Below are 23,616 nucleotides of genomic sequence, written 5' to 3'. Positions count from 1 at the left end.
AAGGCAGAAAATGCAAAATGAAACAAACAAACAAAAAAGCGACAACCACCAAACCCAAACAATCCGCTAACAAAAGCATAACACTGTGGTACTAACCCACGTGTGCAACAAGGGCCCAATACACGTTTCAGTTCAGCTGTCTTTCAGCTTGACGAGTATGTTTCTAGAATGATTTTTTTGGTGATGGGAGGGGGTAATTTGCTTTTAACTGGACACAAATGGTCCTCATCAAAAATGAGACACTGTTTACACTTTCTTTTCCTCCCACTTTTGATTTCTTTAGAGGAGAAACTTCTTTCAGGGTGTAAAGCCCACCGGTTTGGAGTCTGGAGGGTACCGGGCTGAGCACTCCACAGACCGAGAACGGGTGAGGAAGACAAGCAGTGCAGCTCGCCATCCTGGCCCTCACACCGCAGACATAATCCGCACAGAGATGCCAGGACCGCGGGAGCCGCCAGCACAATTTCCCCATTACCTGCACTTCTTTGAGCAGCTTTGACACTTGGATGAAATTCAGTCTCGTATCAATGGGGCAGTATATGCATTTCATGGCCAAGGGCTGGTAGGGAGCCAGTGCTTCCAGGTATGTGAAGTCGGGTTCTAAGGGGAGCACAAGAAAGAAAATTTTAAATGCAGACAACAGAGGAACGGCCCAGTGAGGAAGCAGCTGGCATGGTTGAGGCCCAGCAGATGGGCAGCATGACAGGAAAGGCACTGAAGGTTACAGGAGCCAGATTCCCCATCACGGGAGAGAGGAGTGATTTACAAATAAGGAGAGGGGGAGGCTGGACTGAACGCTGCAGGATGGATATGGAATTGGAGGGACGGCGTGAGCGCCAGGTTTTCAACACAGATGGAGAGAGAGATGAGACAAATGAGGGGATAAATAAGTAAATGGGTGAGAAAGGAAAGCTCTTCTTTACAACAAAATGCCAACTAATAAATGTAAAAGAAGTGATGAAATTGAAAAAAAAACTTCATCATTTGGCAACCATCACAGTAATAATTTATTTGGACCAGAATCAATAGATGCTAAAAAAAATTAGATAAACACATGGGGAAGACCAGGATAAGTACATAGGCTCGAAGTGTCCCCCACAAGATACTGATTGACACAGAGCGGTGACTTCACAGTGGAGAAATCCGGCACAAGCCACTCGAACAGAGTGCTCAAAGGTCACCCCCAGGTAGGAGACAGACCATGTGCCTCCTACTTGACAGGATGCACGCAGAAGAAGAAAAAGAAGGATCCTGACCCCATGTCAACAAAATGCTTGTGCTGAGGCTGTGATGCCCCATCAGCAGAGCCAGTGCAGCGCCTGGGAACTGTCCTTGCCACGCTGGCTGGTTTGTTCTCTGCAGAGCCGCTCACCACGGCCAGCCTGGCGGGGATTGTTTGCTCCGCAGGAGGAAGCTGCCCACCTCGGGCCAAAAGTAGTGGCTCATTCCTGGTGTGAAAAACGACACGCAGGTTCCTGACACAGTCTGTGCCCTGCGAGGACGCCACTTCCTACGGCCCCAGCTTTCCACACACCGCTCCCAGGAACTTACTCGGTGACCTCAGGGCAACTCACAGAACTTCCAGATTTTTTAAATGACCTCCCCTGCAGTGGATCCTGTCTACCCAGGAAGAACCCAGAGACCACCCAAATGAGGCCAGCACGGCTACCTGGGGGATAAGCGCCTCTCTCTGTACGGATACTGTGTGAGCTACAACTCCCACAGTCATAATACAACCAGATAAGGTGGCCCCAAACCTCGCAGACATTGTCAACGACACAACTTGTGCTCCGGAAGTGAACACACCAGTTTAAATGTATACTCCTTACTCAGATGAATGTCTGGTAATGAATGCCACGGACAATCACGTAGCCCTTGCTTGCTTCTTAGCTGGCTGGAGGGACGTTGGGAGTATAGCCACGCCTCTTCTGTGTCTCTGTAATACTGTACCCACTGTCACATCAGAGCCAACATCTCCTCAGAAAGAACAGGAGAGACCCCCTCAGTCCTACTACAGACAGCGTTCTCTGGATGACTTCCTGCTTAGCAGAACTTGGCAATGGTGAGGCTCTGGGTAGCGTGAATCAACGTCTTAGGGCCTGACTTCCTCTGCCTGTGGCTGAAAGGGGGTCTGCGAGGGAGAAGAGCAGCGCCCGACGGCTGCTCTTCTGAGCGCCCCCGGCACTCACGGCCAGGCCACGGTGGCACCCGCTTACTGGACATAAACCACCTCACATGACGCTGACGTGAGAAAAGGCCATGCAGTGACCACGACGGATCAAGACAAAAATAAGACCCTTCCTAATCATGCCTGAACGTAAGACCACAGCATGTCTGAACCACCAAACAAGCAAACACTGCCCTCTCCTGGCTCCATTCTTCTCACCTTCTAGACAAGAATCACTAAGATACCCAGCCAGAGAACTACTGCTTCCTGATGGTACCCAAGCCAGGACAAGGAACCCACCTCCAAAATCACCTAAGCCACGGCCTGTAAGTTCTTCTGAACGTGCCTGGCGATGCCTCCTGCCTCCCCATGGCGGTACCCCCTCACTGTAAGGAGTCAGTACCCCAACTTTGTTCCATTACTGGTGCGTTCCTGGTGGCCTCTGGTTGGTCCTCACAACAGGCTGAGCACAGGGAAGGGCCCAAGCATCCCTGACCCCAAAGCTTTGGGCATAACTAGACTCTCCTCCATGGCTCACGTCTTAAAGGTAATTAGAGAACTCTAAGAAGGCTACTGGTACTTTCTCAATGGGCTTTTGTGCCAGGCACTGTAAGGAGTGCTTTCTTATAACATTTCACGAAATGCACAGAGCTGCCTGAGGATGAGCGACCAACAACCCCATTTTACAGGCGAAAGTGAGGCTAAGAGCGGTGAGTAACCCGGCTGAGGTTACAGTAACTCGGACCAGATTTCAGATCAAGGTGTTTTTACTTCATTGCCCTGAGATTTTCAAATTCTAAGGCTGTCTGAAGACCGTGAATTGATAAAATAAGATAGTGATTAAGTCAAACCCCTAACCTGCCCTCATTTAAGGATTAGTTTTATTCTGAGGGGTTGGTCTCCACAAGAAAAATGGCAAGCCAGAGTAAACTATAACCAAAGGAGAAAGATCCACCTCCGTAAGTAAGTCCTAAAGCAAGTAAAGCAAGACTGATTATTAGAATTATTATTAGAATGATTATTAGAATTCCTGCCGTTCTTGAACAGCTTACAAAATCCTATCCAAAGTAGTTCTAGACCAGAAATCTGTCTCGGTGAAAATCTACAAAAACAGATATGAAAGCTCTGTCCAGTGCACAGTGATCTAACAGGACATTTTGCTTTGTTCTTACCCTTTCCCTTCCAGTTGCTTTATCCTTTGGTATTTACAACAGAATAGGGATCATATTTATACCTTATAACTTACTGTCAAATTCTTCCCAGTGTCTTTACCTGGTAGGTACATCCTACCAGGTTATGCAGGGATGGTCACAGTGGGAAGGGCAGGGTTTTGTTTTGTTGGTTTATTTACCTGTGAATATGACAGTGTTGAGACTAGATTTTCCCCAGAGCTCCATGAAATGGACCACGTCCCCGAATCGGAGGGAAGGGTGTCCAGTGAAAACCACACACGGCTGTCTGAAGTCGTTGCTGAAGTCTCCGTGGATGCTGGGGTAGTGCTTCAGCTTGTTGGTCTGAATGAGCTAGAATACGTACCAAAAGCACATGAAGAGATGTTAGCCTACCCAGGAAGGAAGAACCACAGCATGGGAGAGTGAACAAATTAAAAATACAAGATAACGCTATTAATATTAGCCAAAGATCCACATTTTTTACCTACAATGTGACCTTCTCAAAAGATGGGACCTTTCGGTAAAATCACCAAACTTAATGGAAACTTCTTTTCAGGTGTTATGGCCTGATTCTGTCTAACCCTTCCTTTACAGCTTCCTGACACTCCAAGCTCCAGGCCCCAAAGTCCCCAATATTAGTTACTGTTTGAAGTACAAGTTTCCCAAACTCTGTGCATCACCGAGCTCTGTCAACAATAAACACTTCACACAGGAAAAACTGTTTACCAGCACAGGACTGCCTCTTGAGACGGTACAGCTGTGTTAAGTTACTGTGGCGAGGGGCAGGGGACTTAATAAACACAAGAACAAACTGGCTTTCAGCAATGTGGGAGATGTGATATCCTCGCGACAGAGAGCTATAGTAAGAAGCAGGCCACACACAGTCTCAAACCTGTCTCAAAAGTGAATGTTTTGAACCAAAAAGGTCTTCCTTCTAGCACAACACTGGGAACTACTCTCCTAACGCCAGGCCCGACCCAAGGCAACGCCATATACAGTTACAACCACAGATGGCATCCTGTGGCACTGCTCAGAAGTTCTTCCTGCTGCCTCAGCCCTGCCCCCGCTGCCCCACTCTAGCAACAAAAAGATGGCAAACACCCATACTTCAGAGACCCTAAGTATCAACTAGTAGTGCCCTGAGATGCTGTCTGATGGGTAAAGAATTGGTCTGTGACCCAGCTCAATCCTGTAGCCACCCATAACGCCTACGAAGGGAGCCCAGCCAACAACTCCAAGCCCACTGTAGTCACCCCAACGGTGAGGATGTGGCCAGAATGGGGCCGCCCACAAATGGAAGCTGACTCTCTTCATCTTGAAGATTTAATCTTTAATTCAGAGAGACTGCTTTCATTAGCAAGATTACCCTGGAGATCTTAATTAGGTGTCACATGCTTGGATGGGATATGAATAGTAAAGATGCAACAATCACTGCATTCCCACTTCCCTTCCAAGTTATATACAAATAAAACTGACATTCTTTGTATAACCCATCTGGCCAAAATCATTACTTGCCCCAGTTAAACAGGTGAATGGCTGACTAAAGGACTAGTTCTACTGTATCCATAGATGTCAAGGAGATGAATGGGATTCTAAGAAGAGCAGCAGGTCTTTGCACATAAATCAAGTCACTTTTTAAGGCAAACTGAGATTTTTTTTTTTTTTTTGCCAATCAGATCTACTTTTCCAGCGGACTTACTACCTTTTTGACCATCCAGAATTACCTTTGTGCTGATTTAAGGTCCAAACTGTATAGGCAATGAAGCTGTAGGGTAGGAATTCTGTAAAGCAATTTTTTAAATCAGTACTGAGGGCAGAACTGTATTTTCTCATGGGCACTGGTCACATAATACCGATTATCAACTCCAGCACGCCCTAATATTGACAAGTGCATTTCAGGAACCCTGATCATGCACCTATGGTCTTTTCACATTCTTAACTGTAAATGGGACAAAGGTCATCCATGACATACTTCTGGGTAAGAACACGGTAACACCCTTAGAGAACACGTTCTGAAGAAAGGCTAATTGTTATTAGGGAAGAGGCAAATAGACTTTCAGTGTTTTGCTACACTTAATGTTTTGCTACACTTAATTTTCTGACACGAGATATCTAGCCTGAATTTCACTGTAGTAATGACAGAGCTTGCAAAAATCTTGGCTGCTGTAAGAGAGTATGAGGACTGCAAATAACTTCCTCAAAACCTTCCACTTGACATTCTGGTTCATGAGAGACCTGTCCTTTGGAGTAGGAAAACAGTAGTCAGATTTAAAATAATCAGCAGGACAACTGCTGCAATTTTCTTGAGCCGAATAGTTAACTGCATAGCAAATAAGTCAACAAAATCCCTATGCATAAGTACCTAACTTGATGGAATTTTTACAAACTGAAAACTTCCACGTTCCCATATGCACATCAATAAACAGCATTACCAGCTCCTCAGAAATCCCCCTTTGTCCCCTTCCTGCCCCCACTGCTACCTCCAGGATAACCATTCTCCTGGCTTTTAATATCACAGATGAGTTTTCTGTGTGTTTGAACTTTTATATAAGTAAAATCACACCATATCTACTCTTTTATATCTGGCTTCATTCACTAACATTATGTTTGTGAAATTTATCTACATTGTTGCATATAATCGGAGTCCCTTCATCCTCTTTGATGTAAGGTGTGAATAGACCACAAAATTCATTCACCCGTTGATGGACATTTGGGTGCATTTCAGCACTATCACCAAGAGGGCTATGAAGATTTCTGTGCAGATCTCTGGGTGACACACCTGCATTTCTGTTCAGTACAGACTTTGGGAACGAAACAGCTGAAACACAGAGGATGTCATAGTCCTAGGTTCAACTTTACTGTCAGTTTCCTAAAGTGGTTATACCAATTTACACATCCTTTTCAAAAAACATAACAAAAAACTGGGAGTAACGCTATTGTCCAATAGGAAGGGAATGGTTAAGTACACTATAGTATGTTCACATGATATGCTACGGAATATTAGGTAGCAATAATAACAGTGAGGTGCACAGATAAATGTCCATGATACACCCAGCACTGGGTGAAAAAAAAAGCAGTAGAAACAAAATTGGGCACACACAGCCACATAAAATCACTCACTCGTTCTGTGAGGAAGGGGGAATTTTTCTGTTTTCTAAACTGCAATGTTCTTATTTTCATCATTAAAAATTTATACCAATGACAGACATAACCAAACAAAAAGAAGACTTTGGCAATAAGTAAATCATTTATGCAAAAAAGTAGAATAAAATTCCTCACTCGGTCAATGAAACAGAGGTAGGCTATTAACTGAATAACATACTGGTAATATAATGTGTTAAGAAGAAGAGAAAGTAACGAATCTTGAGTCAGAGTACTTCACTGCCATCTTACAAGGGAAACAAAGGGCTATATCAAACTACCTTCAGATTTTTAAAAGCTAATGACCTGCTATATCCACCCATATCTATTTATCTACATTTTGTTCTTGCTCGGACCCAGTGATTCCATTTTCTTACCTCTGCATGAGGAAAAGGCGGTTCTGGGAGATACACCTTAGTCTGTTTGTTGTGACAAAGCCTTTTGAGGAGGAAAAACAGATCAGCAGGTTAGGCAAGGGCGTACAGTGGCATCTGTCGCCACCTAGTGGTAGCAGCGCAAATACTTAATACCGAAGTTTATTTGAAATTTTCCTGTCAGTGTATCTCACTGTGAATAAAACACCAGCATTTATAGCGTAATCAGGACATAAGTCACTTGTGAGCATAGTTTCAACCTTTGAAATTTCTCAATACATTTTTTTCTTTAAAAATAAGCTTCTTATTTTGAAGTACTTTTAGATTTACAGAAAAGTTGCAAAGACAGTACAGAGTTCCCATGTACCTTTTAGCTGGTATCCCACTATGTTTGTTAAACTAAGAAATAAACATTAGTACTTTACAGTTAACTAAACTCTAGACTTTACTCAGCTTTCACCAATTTTTCCACTAATGTTCTTTTTCTGTTCCAGGATCTAATCTAAGATACCGTATTGTATTTAGTTGTGATAAAAAAAAAAAAAAAAATTTTTTTTTTTTTTTTTTTTTTTGGCTGTACCTCGCAGCTTGCAGGATCTGAGTTCCCCAACCAGGGATCGAACCTGTGCCCGCTGCAGTGGAAGCACAGAGCCCTAATCACTGGACCGCCAAGGAATTCCCTAGTTGTGATCAATTTTGAGGAGAAAGTGATACACTTTTTTTTTTTTTTGAGACATAGCTTTTCTATTTTATACATGCACCATTTCATTAATAGCAGAATTGGTAACTCAAACTGGAGAATAATAAATCTCTCCAGTAACTCTATCTTAATCTAGACACCGTGAATGTTTTAGGTAGTCTGTGTTTTTCCCTAGCCAGGTATGACATTTAAAATATGGAGATTTCTGGAAAAGCAAATGTGGCAAAAGGTTAACAATTGTTAAATCAAAGTACGTGGGTGTTCTGTAGCTCTGACATTTTTAAAAGTTGGAAAAAATATATGTAGTGATTATGTTTGTTAAAGCCTGCTTCTAAGAATTCTATCAAAATAGAACTAAAGCATTTCAACAATTCTAATAGATGTTACTTTTGGCAGAATAATTCAGAACTCTGGGGCTTGGATTTTGTCTGAACTTCATTAATACAATTATCTAATTTTTCCTTCTTTAGTTTAACTCGATTTCAAAAACATTACTTTATATCCTTTTTGGAAGAAGTTGTACATATGGGAACAAGATACTTTTGAAGGGTTGCTTATTAATAGTATCTAAACAGACAACAGTACTGTCTTTATTTCAAACTCAGGAGGAGAGACAAAAGTTCTTAGCTTAAAAGTTTAATTTCGATTGTTGCAAAGGATAATATGCTATATCACTTAGCATCAATACATAAAGCTGTAAAACTAAAATACTTCTGTCAAAAAAATCAAAGAGCTAAATGCAATGTGGTACCCTGGATTGGATCCTGGAATAGGAAACAAGCATTAGTGAAAAAACTGGTGCAATTTGAATAAAGACTGGAGTTCAGTTAATAATAGAGTGCTCATGTTAATTTCTTAGTTTTGGTACAGAACGCATGGCCATGTAAGATGTTAACATTGGGGGGAAACTGAGTGGAAGGTATATGGGAGTTTCTGTATTATCTCTGCAACTTTTCTGTGCCTAAAATTATTCACTAAAGTAACAAATTATTATTCAAAAAACAAATTATTATTCAAAAAACAAAATCAAAGACAATGGGAAACAATGTCTGCAGATATAACAAAGTGTTAGGATCTTTAATACATATATAGAGTTCAAATAAATAGATAAAAGTACAACACCTCTGATAAGTAAATGGGCAAAAAAGGAACAATTTACAGATGACATAAAAATTTTTCTGGAAAGCAGTTTAGATTTGTATAATGAACATTAAAAGCTATTTATACCCTTTGTTCCAGTAATCTTATTTTTAGTAACTAACCCAAAGCAAAAGATGTAGTCATATATACACAGAATGATATTAATTGAAAATTTATCACTAAAAGGAAAAAAATTGGGAAAAGCCTGTCCACCCCTTCAGACAATAGTTAAGTAAATTATACTACATATAAATGATGATTAATGATGTAATAATGCAGTCAAGCAATAATTATGGTCTCAAAGATTTTATAATGCTCTAATCTAGTATTAAAAAATTTAAAGGCAGGATTCACAATTAAATATGCAGCACGATCCCTATATAGAAAGAAGAAATACATCAGATTCTAACAGTGATATTATTTCTGGACAGTGGGATCACGGGTTCAGTTTTTTTTACTGTTCTCTGTTAACTTGTTATCTTTTTCTATAGTAAACATGTATTACACACATATTAAAAACAAATATCAAAAAATAAAAACTCAAAAACAACCTACTCTTATTTTAGCAGTCCTGAATTCTACCCAATCAGACATTTTGACAATAAGAAAAGCATGTAATGGGTCAAGAGTGCACTTGAAGGGCACACACCCGGCTAGGACACCATCCACAGGGGCCCACAAGGGCTTGCCCAGGAGCTTGTAGTTTTCAATATTTTTAACTGAGGATCTGGATGAAGAAATTCAGAACATGCTGATTAAATGTGCAAGTCATCCTTAGGGTGGACTACCACTTATTCAAGATTATCTTCCTGTGTTGGGGGAGAAAAAACTCTAAGCAAAGGATAAAATTCAATGGCTACCAATAAAAGTGAATTTTTATTATTAGTCACTAACAATAAGTCAAATATAAATAACAACGAAAAGTCCTATGGACAAACATGAATAATATGCACATGGGATGGAGAAGCCTGCCTGGATCTAAAAACAGAAAAAAAGGACCTTCACCACAACTAAAATGGAGAGAAAAAAACTGTATTTAAAAAGGTGGGGAGGGGAGGGTGCACACCATAATGCTGGGATACGTTGTACAAATGACGTATGTGGTACAGAACGATGTACAAATTATTATTATTATTTTTTTTGTGGTATGCGGGCCTCTCACTGTTGTGGCCTCTCCCATTGCGGAGCACAGGCTCCGGACGCGCAGGCCCAGCGGCCATGGCTCATGGGCCCAGCCGCTCCGCGGCATGTGGGATCTTCCCGGACCGGGGCACGAACCCGTGTCCCCTGCATCGGCAGGCGGACTCTCAACCACTGCGCCACTATGGAAGCCCAAAAATTCCTTTTAAAGTAGAAGCTTCGTAGAATACTGTGTCTATTAGGCTATCACACCACTAAACGGGATTAAGCACACCCTATATATATGTATGTCACAGTCCCATCCTAAGGCACTACTGGATCCACTGTAAAAGTTAAGTTGCTCTATTTCTTCCTACCCCTGACTTTTTTTGGCCAGGCGAGTTGGATTCAAATATCCATCTAAATAATCCTAAAAAGGTTCACCCACTTCATATTGTTCAATAATTTACCCATCCTAGGATTTGATCAAACAATTTCCTGTTGTAGTAAAACTTGATTTTGCCAAATATACTATTGAAATGAAAAAATAAGCTAGTTTTTCCTATCAGATTTGGTATTATAAATTTCGACAACATGAGCTTGGGCTTTGAACGTTTTTTAGCTTTTAGCTTTTGTAATAGATAGCGGGTAGCATGTGAGAAGGTAAGTGTATAATAGTTTTGTTACTGATTTTCAAAGTGCTGGCTAAGTTACGTCTTCGCTCTCCCACCTTCCCTCCTTCCCTTCTTAATAACAATTCCTCTAAACCCTGGCAATATCACAGATTTGGCTTTCATTAATATAATCTTCACATCACAGACAGGGAAAAACAACAAAATGAAGGTTTCATAGTAATATGAGAAAAATATAGGATTACTTCTATTTCTTTTTAAATTAAAATTAAGAACAGTTTTCTTTTCTTACTGCTTGAATGTACTGAATCACAGGAAGAACAGAGACATACCACTCGGCAAAAATCTGGGAAAACTCGAGTGAACTGTTAGCCACCGGGGAGATGAAGTAGAAAGGAATGCTGGAGAGGCCGGCAGAGTCAATGTACTGATACAGGCATTCCAGAAGGTCATAGATCACGCCAGAAGGGTAGCAGGGGACCAACACGTTTCCTCCGTTCCGGACTGTCAGTGCTAGAAAGGTTGAAGCCACACAACATTGTAAATCAACTATACTTCAATTAAAAAAAAAACACAAAGAAAAGAAAGGTTGAAGCCAGAGGGGGAAAAAAAGTAGTATCAAAAGAACAGTTTAACACAGGGAGAACAGAACTTTAAAAATAATATTTGCATTTCTCTCATTTCCTACATCTGTTCCTCTAATTCACTTCGTATGTATAACAATTTACTTCTTTTGAAGACTAGCACCGGAGTGGGAGGATCCAGAGGCTGACTGATGATCAGCTGAGTTTTTAACCAATGTCTCAGTGCCTGGGAACAGGGTGTGCAGTTAGGGGTCTGGGTTGTCAAGGTTCCCAATGGCAGATGAGCTTCAGGACAGACCCTCCAAGCTCCTTCTCTTTTTAGCTCCTGCTCAAAACTCTGTTGGATTTGTCTCTCTTCAGCCTCTGACCACTGCTGAATGACCTATAAGGAAACAGGCCAAGTTTTTCTGTTTGACTCATTTTAGTAGCATTTTCTTTCATTAATGTTTTGGCTATAAGAAAATCCTCTATACTTTAAATACTTAAAATAAGTTATCAAATGAGGAATTGCAACTTACGGTAAAATCACATTAGAAGCTATAATTGGCTAAAAAAAGGCCAAAGATCTCTTAAGTTTGTTTTTTGTTCAGTTTCCAACATAGACTGAAACAAGCAGCCGTTTGGGTACAGAACTTGAAGTCTCTGATGACTTTTATCCTTCTCCTACATGTTCCCAACTCTGACATCCAGGTTCTCCTGGATGCTGTGCCTGGAATACTGGCCGACTTGCTATTACTAGAGTATGGAACCACGGAAAAGACCAGATAGCCATCAGCGCTCAAGAGGCCTGGCTCTAGACCCGCCTCAGTCACAAGCTATGGGACCTTAGTTAGGCCACTGTAACCTCCTGGGCCTCAGCTTCCTCATCGCTGATGAGAGGAGTGAACTAGATCAGTGGTTTTCAAGCTTTATTTTGCATGGAAACTGCCAGAACATGTTAAAAATGCAACTTTTCTATGGGTCTCTCTTACTAGGTCTGTGGTGGGGCCTCAAAATTTGCATTTTTGAGAAGTGGCCTCACTGATGTTGAGGCAGGTGGTTAGTGGACCCCACTTTGAGAAACAGTGGATTAGATGTAAAGTTCCTTTAAGACCTGAAGTTCTTTGAGTCCATGATTCTGGATTATACACAAACATACAAATCAAAGATTCTATTTGAGACCAGTCTGATACTTTTTCCAAGCTAAGAATAAACTACCTTTGTCTTAAAATCAGCAAAGAACAAAAAAAGACTAGGATTATTGGCAAGGGCAAGTGAAATTTCAAAGGATAGTGCCTTCCATGTAAATATTAGATGACAACCACTTCTTTCCCCCAGAGTTGCCAGGGATGGAGGGCCTGAGCGTATTAACTCCTCTTTGGCAACAGTTTTGGAGTGAAGGTTTGTGTCTCCTAAAGTTCATGTATTGAAGCCCTTACCCCCAATTAGGTATTAGGAGGGGGAACCTTTGGGAGGTACCCACATCTAGATGAGGCCATTAGGCCATTAGGGTGGAGCCCCCATGATGGGATTAGCACACTTATAGGAAGAGGAAGAGGAAGAGGCACCAGAACAGCTTTTCTTCACCAGTGAGGACACAGCAGGAAGGCTGCCGTCTGCAAGCCAGAAAGAGGGTCCCTCACCAGAACCCAGCCATGCTGGCAACCTTCTGACTTCCTAGCCTCCAGAACTATGAGAAATTAGTGTTGCTTAAAGCTTATACTAAGGTATTTTGTTACAGTAGCCTAAGCTAAGACAATATGCAACCTACACATTTCTAAAAGAAATGCAGCATTTCTAGATTTTACGGACAATTATATCCAAAGAAACATACATTTCTTCCAGGTAGCAAATACCCAACAAGTTTCTCAATTCAGTCTTCCCCCAAAAGAAGAAAAAAATTATACCAACCAAATAGTGGGGAAAAAAATACAACTGTTTCACCTGTATCACTGTTGTGAATTCAAAGTATCAACAGTCTTTTCTGTGTTATTATTTGCAAAGCAAAGATATGATTTTTTCCTTCTTTAACTTTGCTTACCCTATAAGCACCCCTGACCCACTCCCAAATCCCACCAGAAAACAAGAAGAATAAGAGTTTCTACATAAATCAAGTGGGCGAAATGTTGAGCATTTGTTGTATAAAGTGCTAAAAATTCTAATTTACCGTTATAAACACTATTGTGCTTTCAGATTTAAGTTGCTTAAGAATTGCTTTTGTTGACAACAGTAGGCTTTGAAGGATGAGCAGAAAGGGTGGGAATAAATGGGGGGAAAGGCCGTAGCAGGGGGCATCAGAGGGTGTGAATGTGAAGGAAAGGGACAAAAAATACCACAGAATCAAGGTACCAAAAAATAAATGTAAAACATTTTATCTTGTTTAAGATTTGCATTGGATACATACACAGGTTGCTGCAGAACTCTCCCACCATGCTGTCTGGGTTTGCAGTGGGAATCTGGGTAAGGCCTGTCAGAATGAGAACATCGCTGTTTTTGAGAGAAGCTTGGTCCATGGGCTGAAAAACCACAGAGAACTATGATTAGTAATTTAAAAAAGAAAAGGTTAGATATAAGTAGTAAAGGAGAATACAGTTATTGCTCTTTCCATGTCCAACTCATCATCAAATCATCTCACCTCCTCTAACGAAAAGTCTATCACTGAACAGCGGTTGCCCAAGGGGGATGGGGACCCATGGGAGGGAACTTTATGGGGTGATAGTTCTATGTCTTGTTTGGTATGGTGATGACATGATATGAAAATTCATGAATTGTGCATTTAAGATCTTTGGGTTTCACTATACATAAATTTTACCTCAATGAAAAATAAGCACATTATCTTATATTTCTATAATGCTTTGCTCTTTTCAAAAGGCTATCTCACACACATCGTTGGTGGCCCTCAAACTTGAGCGTGCATCAGAATCACCTGGAGGTGGATCGCTGGGCCCCACCCCCAGAGCTTCCGATTCAGGTTTGAGGAGGGCCTGAAAATCTGCATTTCTAACAAGCTCCCAGGAGATGGTCCTGTTGCCGGTCTGGGGATCATGCCTTGAGAACCACTGCACTATACAATTTGGTTCTCAAAACAGCTCTGCCAAGTACATGAAATAGGGTACATTTTGAAAATACCGAAGTTGGGACTCAAAGAGCTGGGGTGCGTTTCCCTAAGAGTCAGTGGCAGAGGAGCAAAGGAGGACACTGGATTAGGAACCAGAAATGTAAAGCCTCCTTCAATTCCATTACCAGCACTGGACCTCAGCCAAGCCTCCGAGCTGGGTTTCTTATAGAATGGGCCTATTTCTTGACCCATCTCCCTTCAGTGGCTTCTGAGAGTCTCATGTACTAATACACATGATCTTCCCGTAGACTATGAAGTCCTATGGTGTACTATTGTGTGGTCCTTAGGAGGATTTATTTTTGAATTTAACTTTGTTTTCAGAGCATTACAAAAAAATACTAATTACTTTTTCCAAATAAATCAGGATTAAAATTGGAAACAAAAATGAAGGCCCGTGTAAGGATGTATTGTACAACATGGGGAATATAGCCAATATTTTGCAATAACTGTAAATAGAAAGTAACCTTTAAAAATTGTAAAAAAATTTTTAAAAATTTAAAAAGTACTTAATAAGAGGAAGAGAAAGGGAAAAAAACGAAGGCCCATGGATTGAGATGCTGGAGAGCTCATCAATGTTTTCACTTTGTAATGCATCTTTTCCTCAGTTTCATTTAACATACTCACCAGAACATCAGAAGAAAAAAGCCAGAAACACCGTTTACTGAGAAGGCTTATCCCTCTTCTTTCTGTTCCACCCAGACTTCCCCCCCCCAAATTTCAAATAGCAGTGCAGCAAACACCTACCATCTGCATTGCTATCTCTGAGTATACATGTCTTTTGATGTATCATCCTTTAGCATTTTATATACACAAGGATATATGGGCTTCATTATTTTTTAAAATAACATGAGTGTGGTTATATAAGTTGCTTTATAACCTGAAAAATACTTCTTTCACACGAATAAAGGAGAAAGACAGTTGTGACAATTACAATGAGTAGCTTCTAATTCCTATTTGCACAGATACATAACACTGCGTGTAAGAGCTTTTCTTCTCAGGCAGAACTAACCTACCTATTTGCACTTCTCCAACACACACACACACACACACACACACACACACACACACACACACACACGTTCATTGTTTCCAGAGAAGGAGGAAAGGAGAAGTAAAGTACAGAGGTTTATAGCAGCTGATGTGTAATGAGCCTGGGAACGTTCATTGTGTGCACACACCAAGCAGAAGGAAACTGGAACGGTGACCAAAAGGACCGAGCTTCACTGGATAGCATATTCAGCTTAAAAGCACAATTTTATAAGAATCTTATTAGAACAAGCCACTAATGATTCACAGGGCTGATGGGGGGTTCAGAGGGCCTAGGAACCTCCTGAAATGGTACACACAATTCCGTGTGCCTGTATACATTTTTCCACAGATTTAATTAGGTTGTCATTTGGGGCCATGACCCCCAAAAGGTTAATTAAGGACTACTGATCTAAACAAAGACTCAGTGGGGAGAAAACTCTGGCACTGAAAACATTATCATCTCTGAACCTCAGCCATTACCACTGCCTTCCTTTGAAAACTAAATGCCCATAATAAAAAACAAAGGCAGCACTAAAACATGACTACCACCGAGCTGGACACTGAGATACTTCATGATCAAGTCAGACTAGATGTTCATAGTTTTAGCCCTAAAACTTGGGAGACACTTCTTGTGGATTCCCAGGGCTACTATAAAAAAAGTAGTCTTAAAAGGCTTTTAGTGACTCTCTCCAAACCAAGCTGACACCACCACCATCTCCATTTCACCACCAAAGAGCAAATGCATATATTACTGGTGTCAGTGGTCACTCGCTGAGTGCCTGAAGTGGGAACATTTTGTTTAAACACACAAAAACAGAAAATTCCACTGTGTCCAAGAATCAAATAAAAATACCTTACAAAGTTGACAGTCACAATCAAACTTGTGGAATAAAATTTTGAAAAAGCCTAGGTCCAAGGATGCTGTGGTCTTTGTGCTGGTCCTCTGCTGATTAATTTTTTTATACATATATGTATTTTTTAATTAAAAAATTTTTTTTAGCTGTGTTGGGTCTTTGTTGCTGTGCATGGCTTTCTCTAAGTTACAGCGTGCGGGCTTCTCACTGAGGCTCCTCTTGCTGTGGAGCAGGACTCTAGGCATGCAGGCTTCAGTAGTTGCAGCATGTGGGCTCAGTAGTTGCGGCACTCAGGCCCTAGAGGGCACGGGCTTCAGTAGTTGTGCGTGGGCTCTAGGGCGTGCAGGCTTCAGTAGTTGCAGCATGTGGGCTCAGCAGTTGCGGCACTTGGGCCCTAGAGCGCATGGGCTTCAGTAGTTGTGGCACGTGGGCTCTAGGGCGTGCAGGCTTCAGTAGTTGCAGCATGTGGGCTCAGTAGTTGTGGCACTCGGGCCCTAGAGTGCATGGGCTTCAGTAGTTGTGGCTCGTGGGCTCTAGAGTGCAGGCTCAGTAGTTATGGCACACGGGCTTAGCTGCTCCACGGCATGTGGGATCTTCCCAGACAAGGGATTGAACCCGTGTCCCCTGCATTGGCAGGTGGATTCTTAACCACTGTGCCACAGGGAAGTCCCTTCTGCTGATTAATTTTTACTGGACACTTTGCACAGGGCATGAGAAAAAGGAGATCCAGTTTCTAGGCCCTAGAAGCTTATGACCGAGTTGAAGAGAAAACAAGTATGTATAATCAAAAAGGAGGATTTTCCCAAAAGCCATAAAAAATGTAATTCAAATTTCTTGAGTCTGCACTGAGTATCTAAGTGCCAGGACGAATGCAGACTAGAGGGCTGCACTAGGCCAGGGGAGGTTACTTGTATATGGTTTTTTGGCAGATGAAGTTTTGGTTCTAGTTTTCTTTCTCTCTTTGGCTAAGGAACTTAAGACTCAATTTCAGGCGGACTTTGGAATGGCTGAGTGACACCCCTCTCCCCCAAACCCCCCACACCAAGACGTCCCTCCTACATGTGCCCTCATGGCCTCCAAGACTCACTATCCCAGCACCAACCACACTGAATTGTAATCGCCTGTTTACCTGTCTGTGTCCCCCATGGGACTATAAAGCTCCCTGAGACCAAGGACTTTGTATCCTTACTTCCTGGCAAGATGCCTGGCACACAGCAAACAGTAAATAAACATTCACTGAATAAATGAACACATGAAAAGAACATGCATTCTGGTAAGCAAAGTGAGAACATTCCATGCTAGGAAACAGGCACTACAAGTCAGGAACATGAGATAAGCGTGTCAACAGCGGGAGGAGGGCCAGGGAAGGCAGAGGGCAGGGGAAGGCAGCCTGTAGATGCCAGACGGATTTATTTGAGAAAAGAAATTAGGAAAAAGAGAGAAAGTATTATTGGTTAAGGGCCTAAAAGGTCAGAATTGTGAAGACTGATAGGCTAGGCAATAAGGAGTCAATGGTCTCAAGCCGGAGGATGACATTTTTAAACAATAAACACAGACAATAGCTGAAGGAAGGGGAGTGAGACCAAACAGACGGAGAACACTTTGAAGGCAGCCCAGACAGACATAAAGGGAAAAAAATTACAACTTCATGGCATTTGAGGAGCTGGAAGAAGCAGATCTACACATCATACAAAACAATTAACAGACTTTGGGGAATGGATTGAATATACAGGACAAGGGAGAAAGCAGACTTTAACATGCTCCAAAATCTGAAGTCAGAAATGCAGTCAAAGGGAAATTCAGATGCAGTGATTTAAAAGAATAAGGAGGCAATAATAAGTCCAGCATCGGCAAGCTGCAGGTGTTCTGAGGGTAGGGAAATGATTTAATCTGAGTTTAAAGATAAAACAGTGGCATGTGATGTATATGGAGATCTGCTAGGTACCTTCATCAAAGTACGTAACAGAAATGTCAGTTCATTTGGAGTGAGGAAAAGAGAAGTGGGTCTAGGGCCAAGGCTGGAGGGACACTGTAAGGAACGTGGGAGAGGGGCAAAGACAAGAGAAGTACAAGATGCAGTGAAGAGCTTCCTACCTGTAAAACTCAGGGGTTTGGGAAAGCTTAAGTTTATGGTGCATTCACCCTGTAATATGGCAAAAGATCAGGTAGAGCAAGAAGAGGAATACAACAACAACAAAAAGACTGCTACAGAAGCCTAGACTAAAAGGAATGTCAACAAGAGACTGATGAATGGTGCAGCTGTGAGATGCTGTGGAAAACGGAAAAAGTTAAGTTTGACCAGAAACTGATCACTGTTGAGCTAGAGATGTGAAATAAATCCAGGAGGTAAAAGATGAGAAAGTAATGTTCACAGACCAAGTTGAACAAGGTGAACAGGAGAAATCTCATCATGGTTAAGAGAGAGGCTACGGCAGCAGGTGATGAGACAGTCTTCTGAAAGCCTTTTTCCATATTAAAACCCCTCTGATTTGCTTAAAGGCAGAAAAGGAGGAATCCGTGAAAAAGTTAATGACCCAATGACCTATGCTTCTTTGATGACAGGAAGTAGGAAGTATATTTGGAATCATGAAGCACATCATACCCAGCCTTCTATGGCCAATTAAAAGCCCACTCTTCCAAGAGGTCTCCTAATCCCCAACAGGAAGGGGTGCACCCTACTTCTGAATCCCATGGTACTTCACTGGATTTCTGATCTGAAAGGATCAATCACTTGTACCCTGGAGAAAAGTCCTGTGGCACTCATCTTCTTTCTCTATGGTAACTTGTGTAAATCCAGCACCTGCCCATCTATGTTCCCCTTACAGCCTAGCACATTTCAGTGCCCAAAGCAGGGGTTTAGGAAATACAACAGACTAGATGATGGAAGGAAGGAATGAATAAACAAGTGAATGCACGTAAGTAGCATATATTACTTTTGAGAGAAGGAAATACTCTGCAGAGAGAAGCTGTCTGCCAGAGAAGAAACAAAACAGCAAGTGTGGAAAGAAACAGACAGGAGTCCAGCAAGTTGTTCAGTCTCTCCCCCCTCGCCTCATGGGATCTGCTTACTAAGCCCCATTCTCCAAACCAACCACAAACCGTGTGCAGCTCAGCTTCCTCACCGCTCCTGCCCCCAAATATATCAAGTTTAACTTTTACTGGTTGGTACTACGTTGCCAGTGAGGACAGAGCTTTGCTTCCTCAGGACCAACCTGAGGAGGCCGAGGCTTTGGGACAACTTGGGGCTGCACCCATGGACAGGAACAAGCTTCCTGCCCACAGCCCTGGCAGCTGAGGAAGGAACTGTATGCTGTGGTTTGTCCCAGACATTTTTCCTAAATAACATTTCGGGGACATGGCTGTGTCCTTTACCCAGGAAGAGTGGGCCCTTCGTGGACATATCCCAGGGACACCTAGCTGTACAGAGATGTGATGCTGAAGAATGTCAGTCATCTGGTCTCCGTAGAGTAACTGAGGCCCAGAGAAGTGATAGTTTTCAGGTTGCCCCCTCTTGACGGGTCAACACTCAGCCCAGGCCTGGCTCTCACGCAGTGGGCTCTGATGCTACAGAAGGGACTGCAGAATTGAAGCCCAGGTGTTCCATGGGGACCAGGTTACCAGGGGAGCAAAGGAAGCCTCAACCACCTATATTAACATGAGTTTTGTGGATGCGGGACAATGTCTTTGTGTTGACCTTCATCCCCAGCTCTGCTCTGTGCATGAGGGTAACCATGTGATTTTAACCCCCCAGTTCCGTACCAGGGTAACTCTGACACTCCTAGAAAATTCCCAAAGACTGAACCTGATTGACTGTAAGATCCCCATGAAGCCAGGTCTGGAGCAAGAAGTAGCAGCCTACAGATATTTCCATCAGAAGACTAAGGACTAGCTGAAAAATGCTAACATGTACATCCACATGAAGATTTGGAGCAAGTCACTGATTTATTACAATAAAATAAAATACAGTAGAAAAACCAAAAAGACAAAAAAACCTTTTACTGCAGAGCACCTAGATTAAAGAATTGCATAAACAATAACAAAACATTTGGGGAATTCAGAGGGAAGAAGAAAAATATAAAAAAAAAAAACAGAGCAAAACAACCCAAGCAACTGCCTGAGCTCTAAAAACCTGATTCAAGGACTCCAAATTTAAGATATTTTCTTTAGATTTAAGGGAAGAATCTACATTTATTACTGCCAAAGTCTTTAAGACCTCAGGAAAACAAACCAGGAGGAGCATCTCCCTGAACTCCAAAGGGAGAAGGATAGGAAGGGGAGACAGAGTAAATATGGGCAGTGTGGGGTAGAAGGAAACGTTCTCTCATGCCAGCTACCAGCCTCCTCCAACCCCAAGGGCAAGAAGGAATTCCCACTGTGAACATCAGAAGCTTCAGGGAATTGATTGGGTAGAAATTCTCAATTAATTAAAAAAAATTTATTTCTTACAAAAAAGAAGATTCTTTCCAAAGTTCTAAGTCAGGGATTCTTAACCTGATGAATAACAATGGGCTTCTGAGCTCTATAAACTCACAGTCTCCAGAAAATAAATGTAAAACCTTGTGTAGGTGTGCAGATTAAAAAAAAAAGTTCTCATCAAATTCTTACCACCAGGCTTGTGGGTCCATGACCCACAAAATGTTAAGAACCACTGTTCTAAGGCAGAAGTTCCCAAATGGAGAGAAGTTTCCTGCTCTCAATACATCTCTAGCCTTATTCTTCCTGATAGCCACCACCCATCTACTAAGATGTTCTTAGTGGTTCATGGCCTCATAAGGTTTACCTCTTGGTGAACATTTCTCAAGTATTCTTGAAAAAAGAAGAGTAAATCTCGAAGGCTTATGAGATTTATGGGAAATAAGGTTGGGAAGAAAGAAAAAATGAACAAAGTTCACTGTTGTCTAAATATGCAATATATTCACCACCCTACGTATATTTTAAATAACATGAGACTAAATTTCTGGACACTACTGACAATGGTGGGCGGGGGGGAAGGTGGGAGGGAGGAAGGAAGAGGAAAAAGATGGGAGGGACAAGAGGAAGGTGTGGCTCTGGAGGGAGAGATACAGACAGTGATAAGATACTCACAGGAAGGACAAATGAAGGAATAACCCGGAAGAATAAAAATAAAATATATATGGATAGCTAACAAGAATCTACTGTATAGCACAAGGAACTCTACTCAATATTATGTAACAACCTAAATGGGAAAAGAATTTGAAGAAGAATAGATACATGTATACATATAACTGAATCACTTTGCTGTCCACCTGAAACTGATACAACATCGTTAAATCAACTCTACTGCAATATAAAATAAAAAGTTAAAAGATATATATGTCTTCAAACTTGCAGAAGGAAATTTAGACTTCTAAAAGGCGGCAAGAAAACATGGGGAAAAGAATGAAGTAAACAAAAAAACATGAAGATGGCAAAAATAAGCCCCCAATACAATAGTGATTATAAGAAACATAAACGGTTTCACTAATCAAAGAGATTCTCTAGATTGAAAAAGGGAAAAAAAAATTCCCTTACTATGTTGTCTACAAGGGATTCAGTAGAAAAGACACAGAAAGAGTGGAAAAAAAAAAAAAAGGGATGAAAAACACTAGCAGGCAAGTATGGAAGGGGAAAAAGTCTCCTGGTTTTTAATGTAGTTTTGATAGAGAAAAAAAAGAAAACATCCTGATAGAAGGAATAATTGATCAATAAGACACAATGATCACATGAACATATATACTCCTGAGTATACAGCTTAAAAATATAAAAAGCAATAATCAGTAAAACTATAAGGAGAAATAGATAAATCAACAAATAACACATCCTTTTCAGAAACTGGTAGCTAAGGAAAGATAGGAGACTTAAAAACACAACAGACTCAAATGAATAAATACATACAGAAGAAATTTTCACTCAGCACGGAATACACAGTCTTTTCCAACATATGTTGAACATTTACCAAAAAGGATTGTGTTTCAAAGTAAGCCAAACAAATTTCAAAGAATCAGTATACTCTTATTATAATGTAAAAGAAAATTAGAAAAGAATCCTGAAATGTAAGTATAACATGACAAAAGTCTTGTCTAACGCTAAGTCTAACCATACTGGGATAGACTAGAAACAAACAAAAGTATACTATAAAATAACCTTTGGTTATTTAAATCAGGAACATTAAGAAGGAAATTATGATATGCTTAGATATGAATGACAAAGCACTTCATATCAACATTTAACAGTTAAATGATACTGAGAGAAACTGACAGCTTTAAGTATACTTATTGGAGAGCAAAGAAAGACTGAAACAAATGAGCTAAGTATTAAAAGAAATGCAGCAAGGTACACCCAAGGAAGGAAATAATAAAGGGCAGAACAGAGAATAGAAATACAACAAAAACCACTGAAAGCAAAAATTTTTCTTTGAAGAAAATCAGTAATCTAGGCAAACCTCTGGCAAGTCTGAACAAGGGGGAAAAAAAAAAGACATAATGAAAAAAATTTAGAATGAAAATAGAATTCCACAAAAGTTTAAAATATAAATTGTACACATATAATTCCATGTGTATGATTTTTGAAAACCTAGGAAAAATGGACAAATTTCTGCAAAACTGGCATACCTTTGACCCAGAAAATATAATTCAATAGCTATGAAAAAATTAAAATGGTAATCCCACACTTAGACAATTTTATGGGGAATCTGACTTTCAAGAGAAGATAATCCCTATCTTGTAAATTTCTGGTCATCAGATAAAGAGGGAAAGGTGCCCAAATCATCTGATGAGACAAATGTACCTTGATTCCAAAAACGAATGAAGATAGTACAAGAAAATAATGTATGGGTCCATTTTTCACTTATGGATACAGATTATAAACTTCAATAAAATACTGACCAAATGATTCCAGGAAGGTATTTTGAAAAGAATAAATTATATGATCAAGTAAGATTTATCCCAGGAATGCAAGGATGGTTACATGCGAGAAAAGTTAACATTACAATTCACTACATTAATGGACTCAATGAAAGAAATCACATGATTAACTCACAGACTCAGAAAAAGTATTTGATAAAAATAACACCTATATCTGGTTTTAAAAAATCAGAAAATTAGGAACAGAGGAGAAACTCCTTAACCTGACAAATAAAGACATGTAAGCATCATATTTAATGAAGAGACTAGGAAAGCATTCCCTTTAAAATCAGATATAAAACAATGATGCTGCTATCATCACTTCTGTTTAACATGGAACTAGAGAGCTTAGTTACAAGATGGGAAAAAGAAAAGATACAAGGATTGGAAGCTTAGTGACAAAACTCTTACTTCTTTGCAGATACTACCATCAACAGATAAATATCAGAATTACTATGAGAAATCACCATGGTTGCTGAATATTAGATCGATTTAAGAAATTAATACTGAGACGGTGTGCTCAGTAAAGGCTAGTTCTCTTCCTTTCCCATTTGGGATGCTGTACTTTTTTTGGCCTCAATTCTCCAAACATTCTTATTCAAGACCATTTTTCTTCCTTCCACTGTTTCCCACAGCTCAGTCTTTAATCCTCAGCATGTTATATATTTAAAAAAATCTGATGGCTCTCCAATTTGTCTCCAGGCT

The 23,616-nt window shown here is 40.8% G+C and overlaps 1 protein-coding gene across 3 annotated transcripts in view; it reads right to left on the bottom strand.

Annotated features, from left to right (window-relative positions):
- The window catches only part of INTS9 (integrator complex subunit 9), a 109,942-nt gene that overhangs the window by 17,395 nt on the left and 68,931 nt on the right, over positions 1 to 23,616 (bottom strand). For all 3 annotated transcript variants that reach the window (XM_019941358.3, XM_019941359.3, XM_073805784.1), the window contains 5 exons: positions 13,413 to 13,524; positions 10,778 to 10,958; positions 6,858 to 6,918; positions 3,519 to 3,690; positions 476 to 600 (listed from right to left, as the gene is read on the bottom strand). In XM_019941358.3, coding sequence (XP_019796917.1) covers positions 476 to 600; positions 3,519 to 3,690; positions 6,858 to 6,918; positions 10,778 to 10,958; positions 13,413 to 13,524 — 651 coding nt within the window. The remainder of the gene's footprint in view (positions 1 to 475; positions 601 to 3,518; positions 3,691 to 6,857; positions 6,919 to 10,777; positions 10,959 to 13,412; positions 13,525 to 23,616) is intronic.

The sequence above is a fragment of the Tursiops truncatus genome, chromosome 6 (assembly GCF_011762595.2).
Source record: "Tursiops truncatus isolate mTurTru1 chromosome 6, mTurTru1.mat.Y, whole genome shotgun sequence".
Classification (NCBI taxonomy): domain Eukaryota; kingdom Metazoa; phylum Chordata; class Mammalia; order Artiodactyla; family Delphinidae; genus Tursiops; species Tursiops truncatus.
The sequence above is the reverse complement of the archived record's forward strand: the minus strand, read 5'-3'. Positions and strand labels throughout refer to the sequence as shown.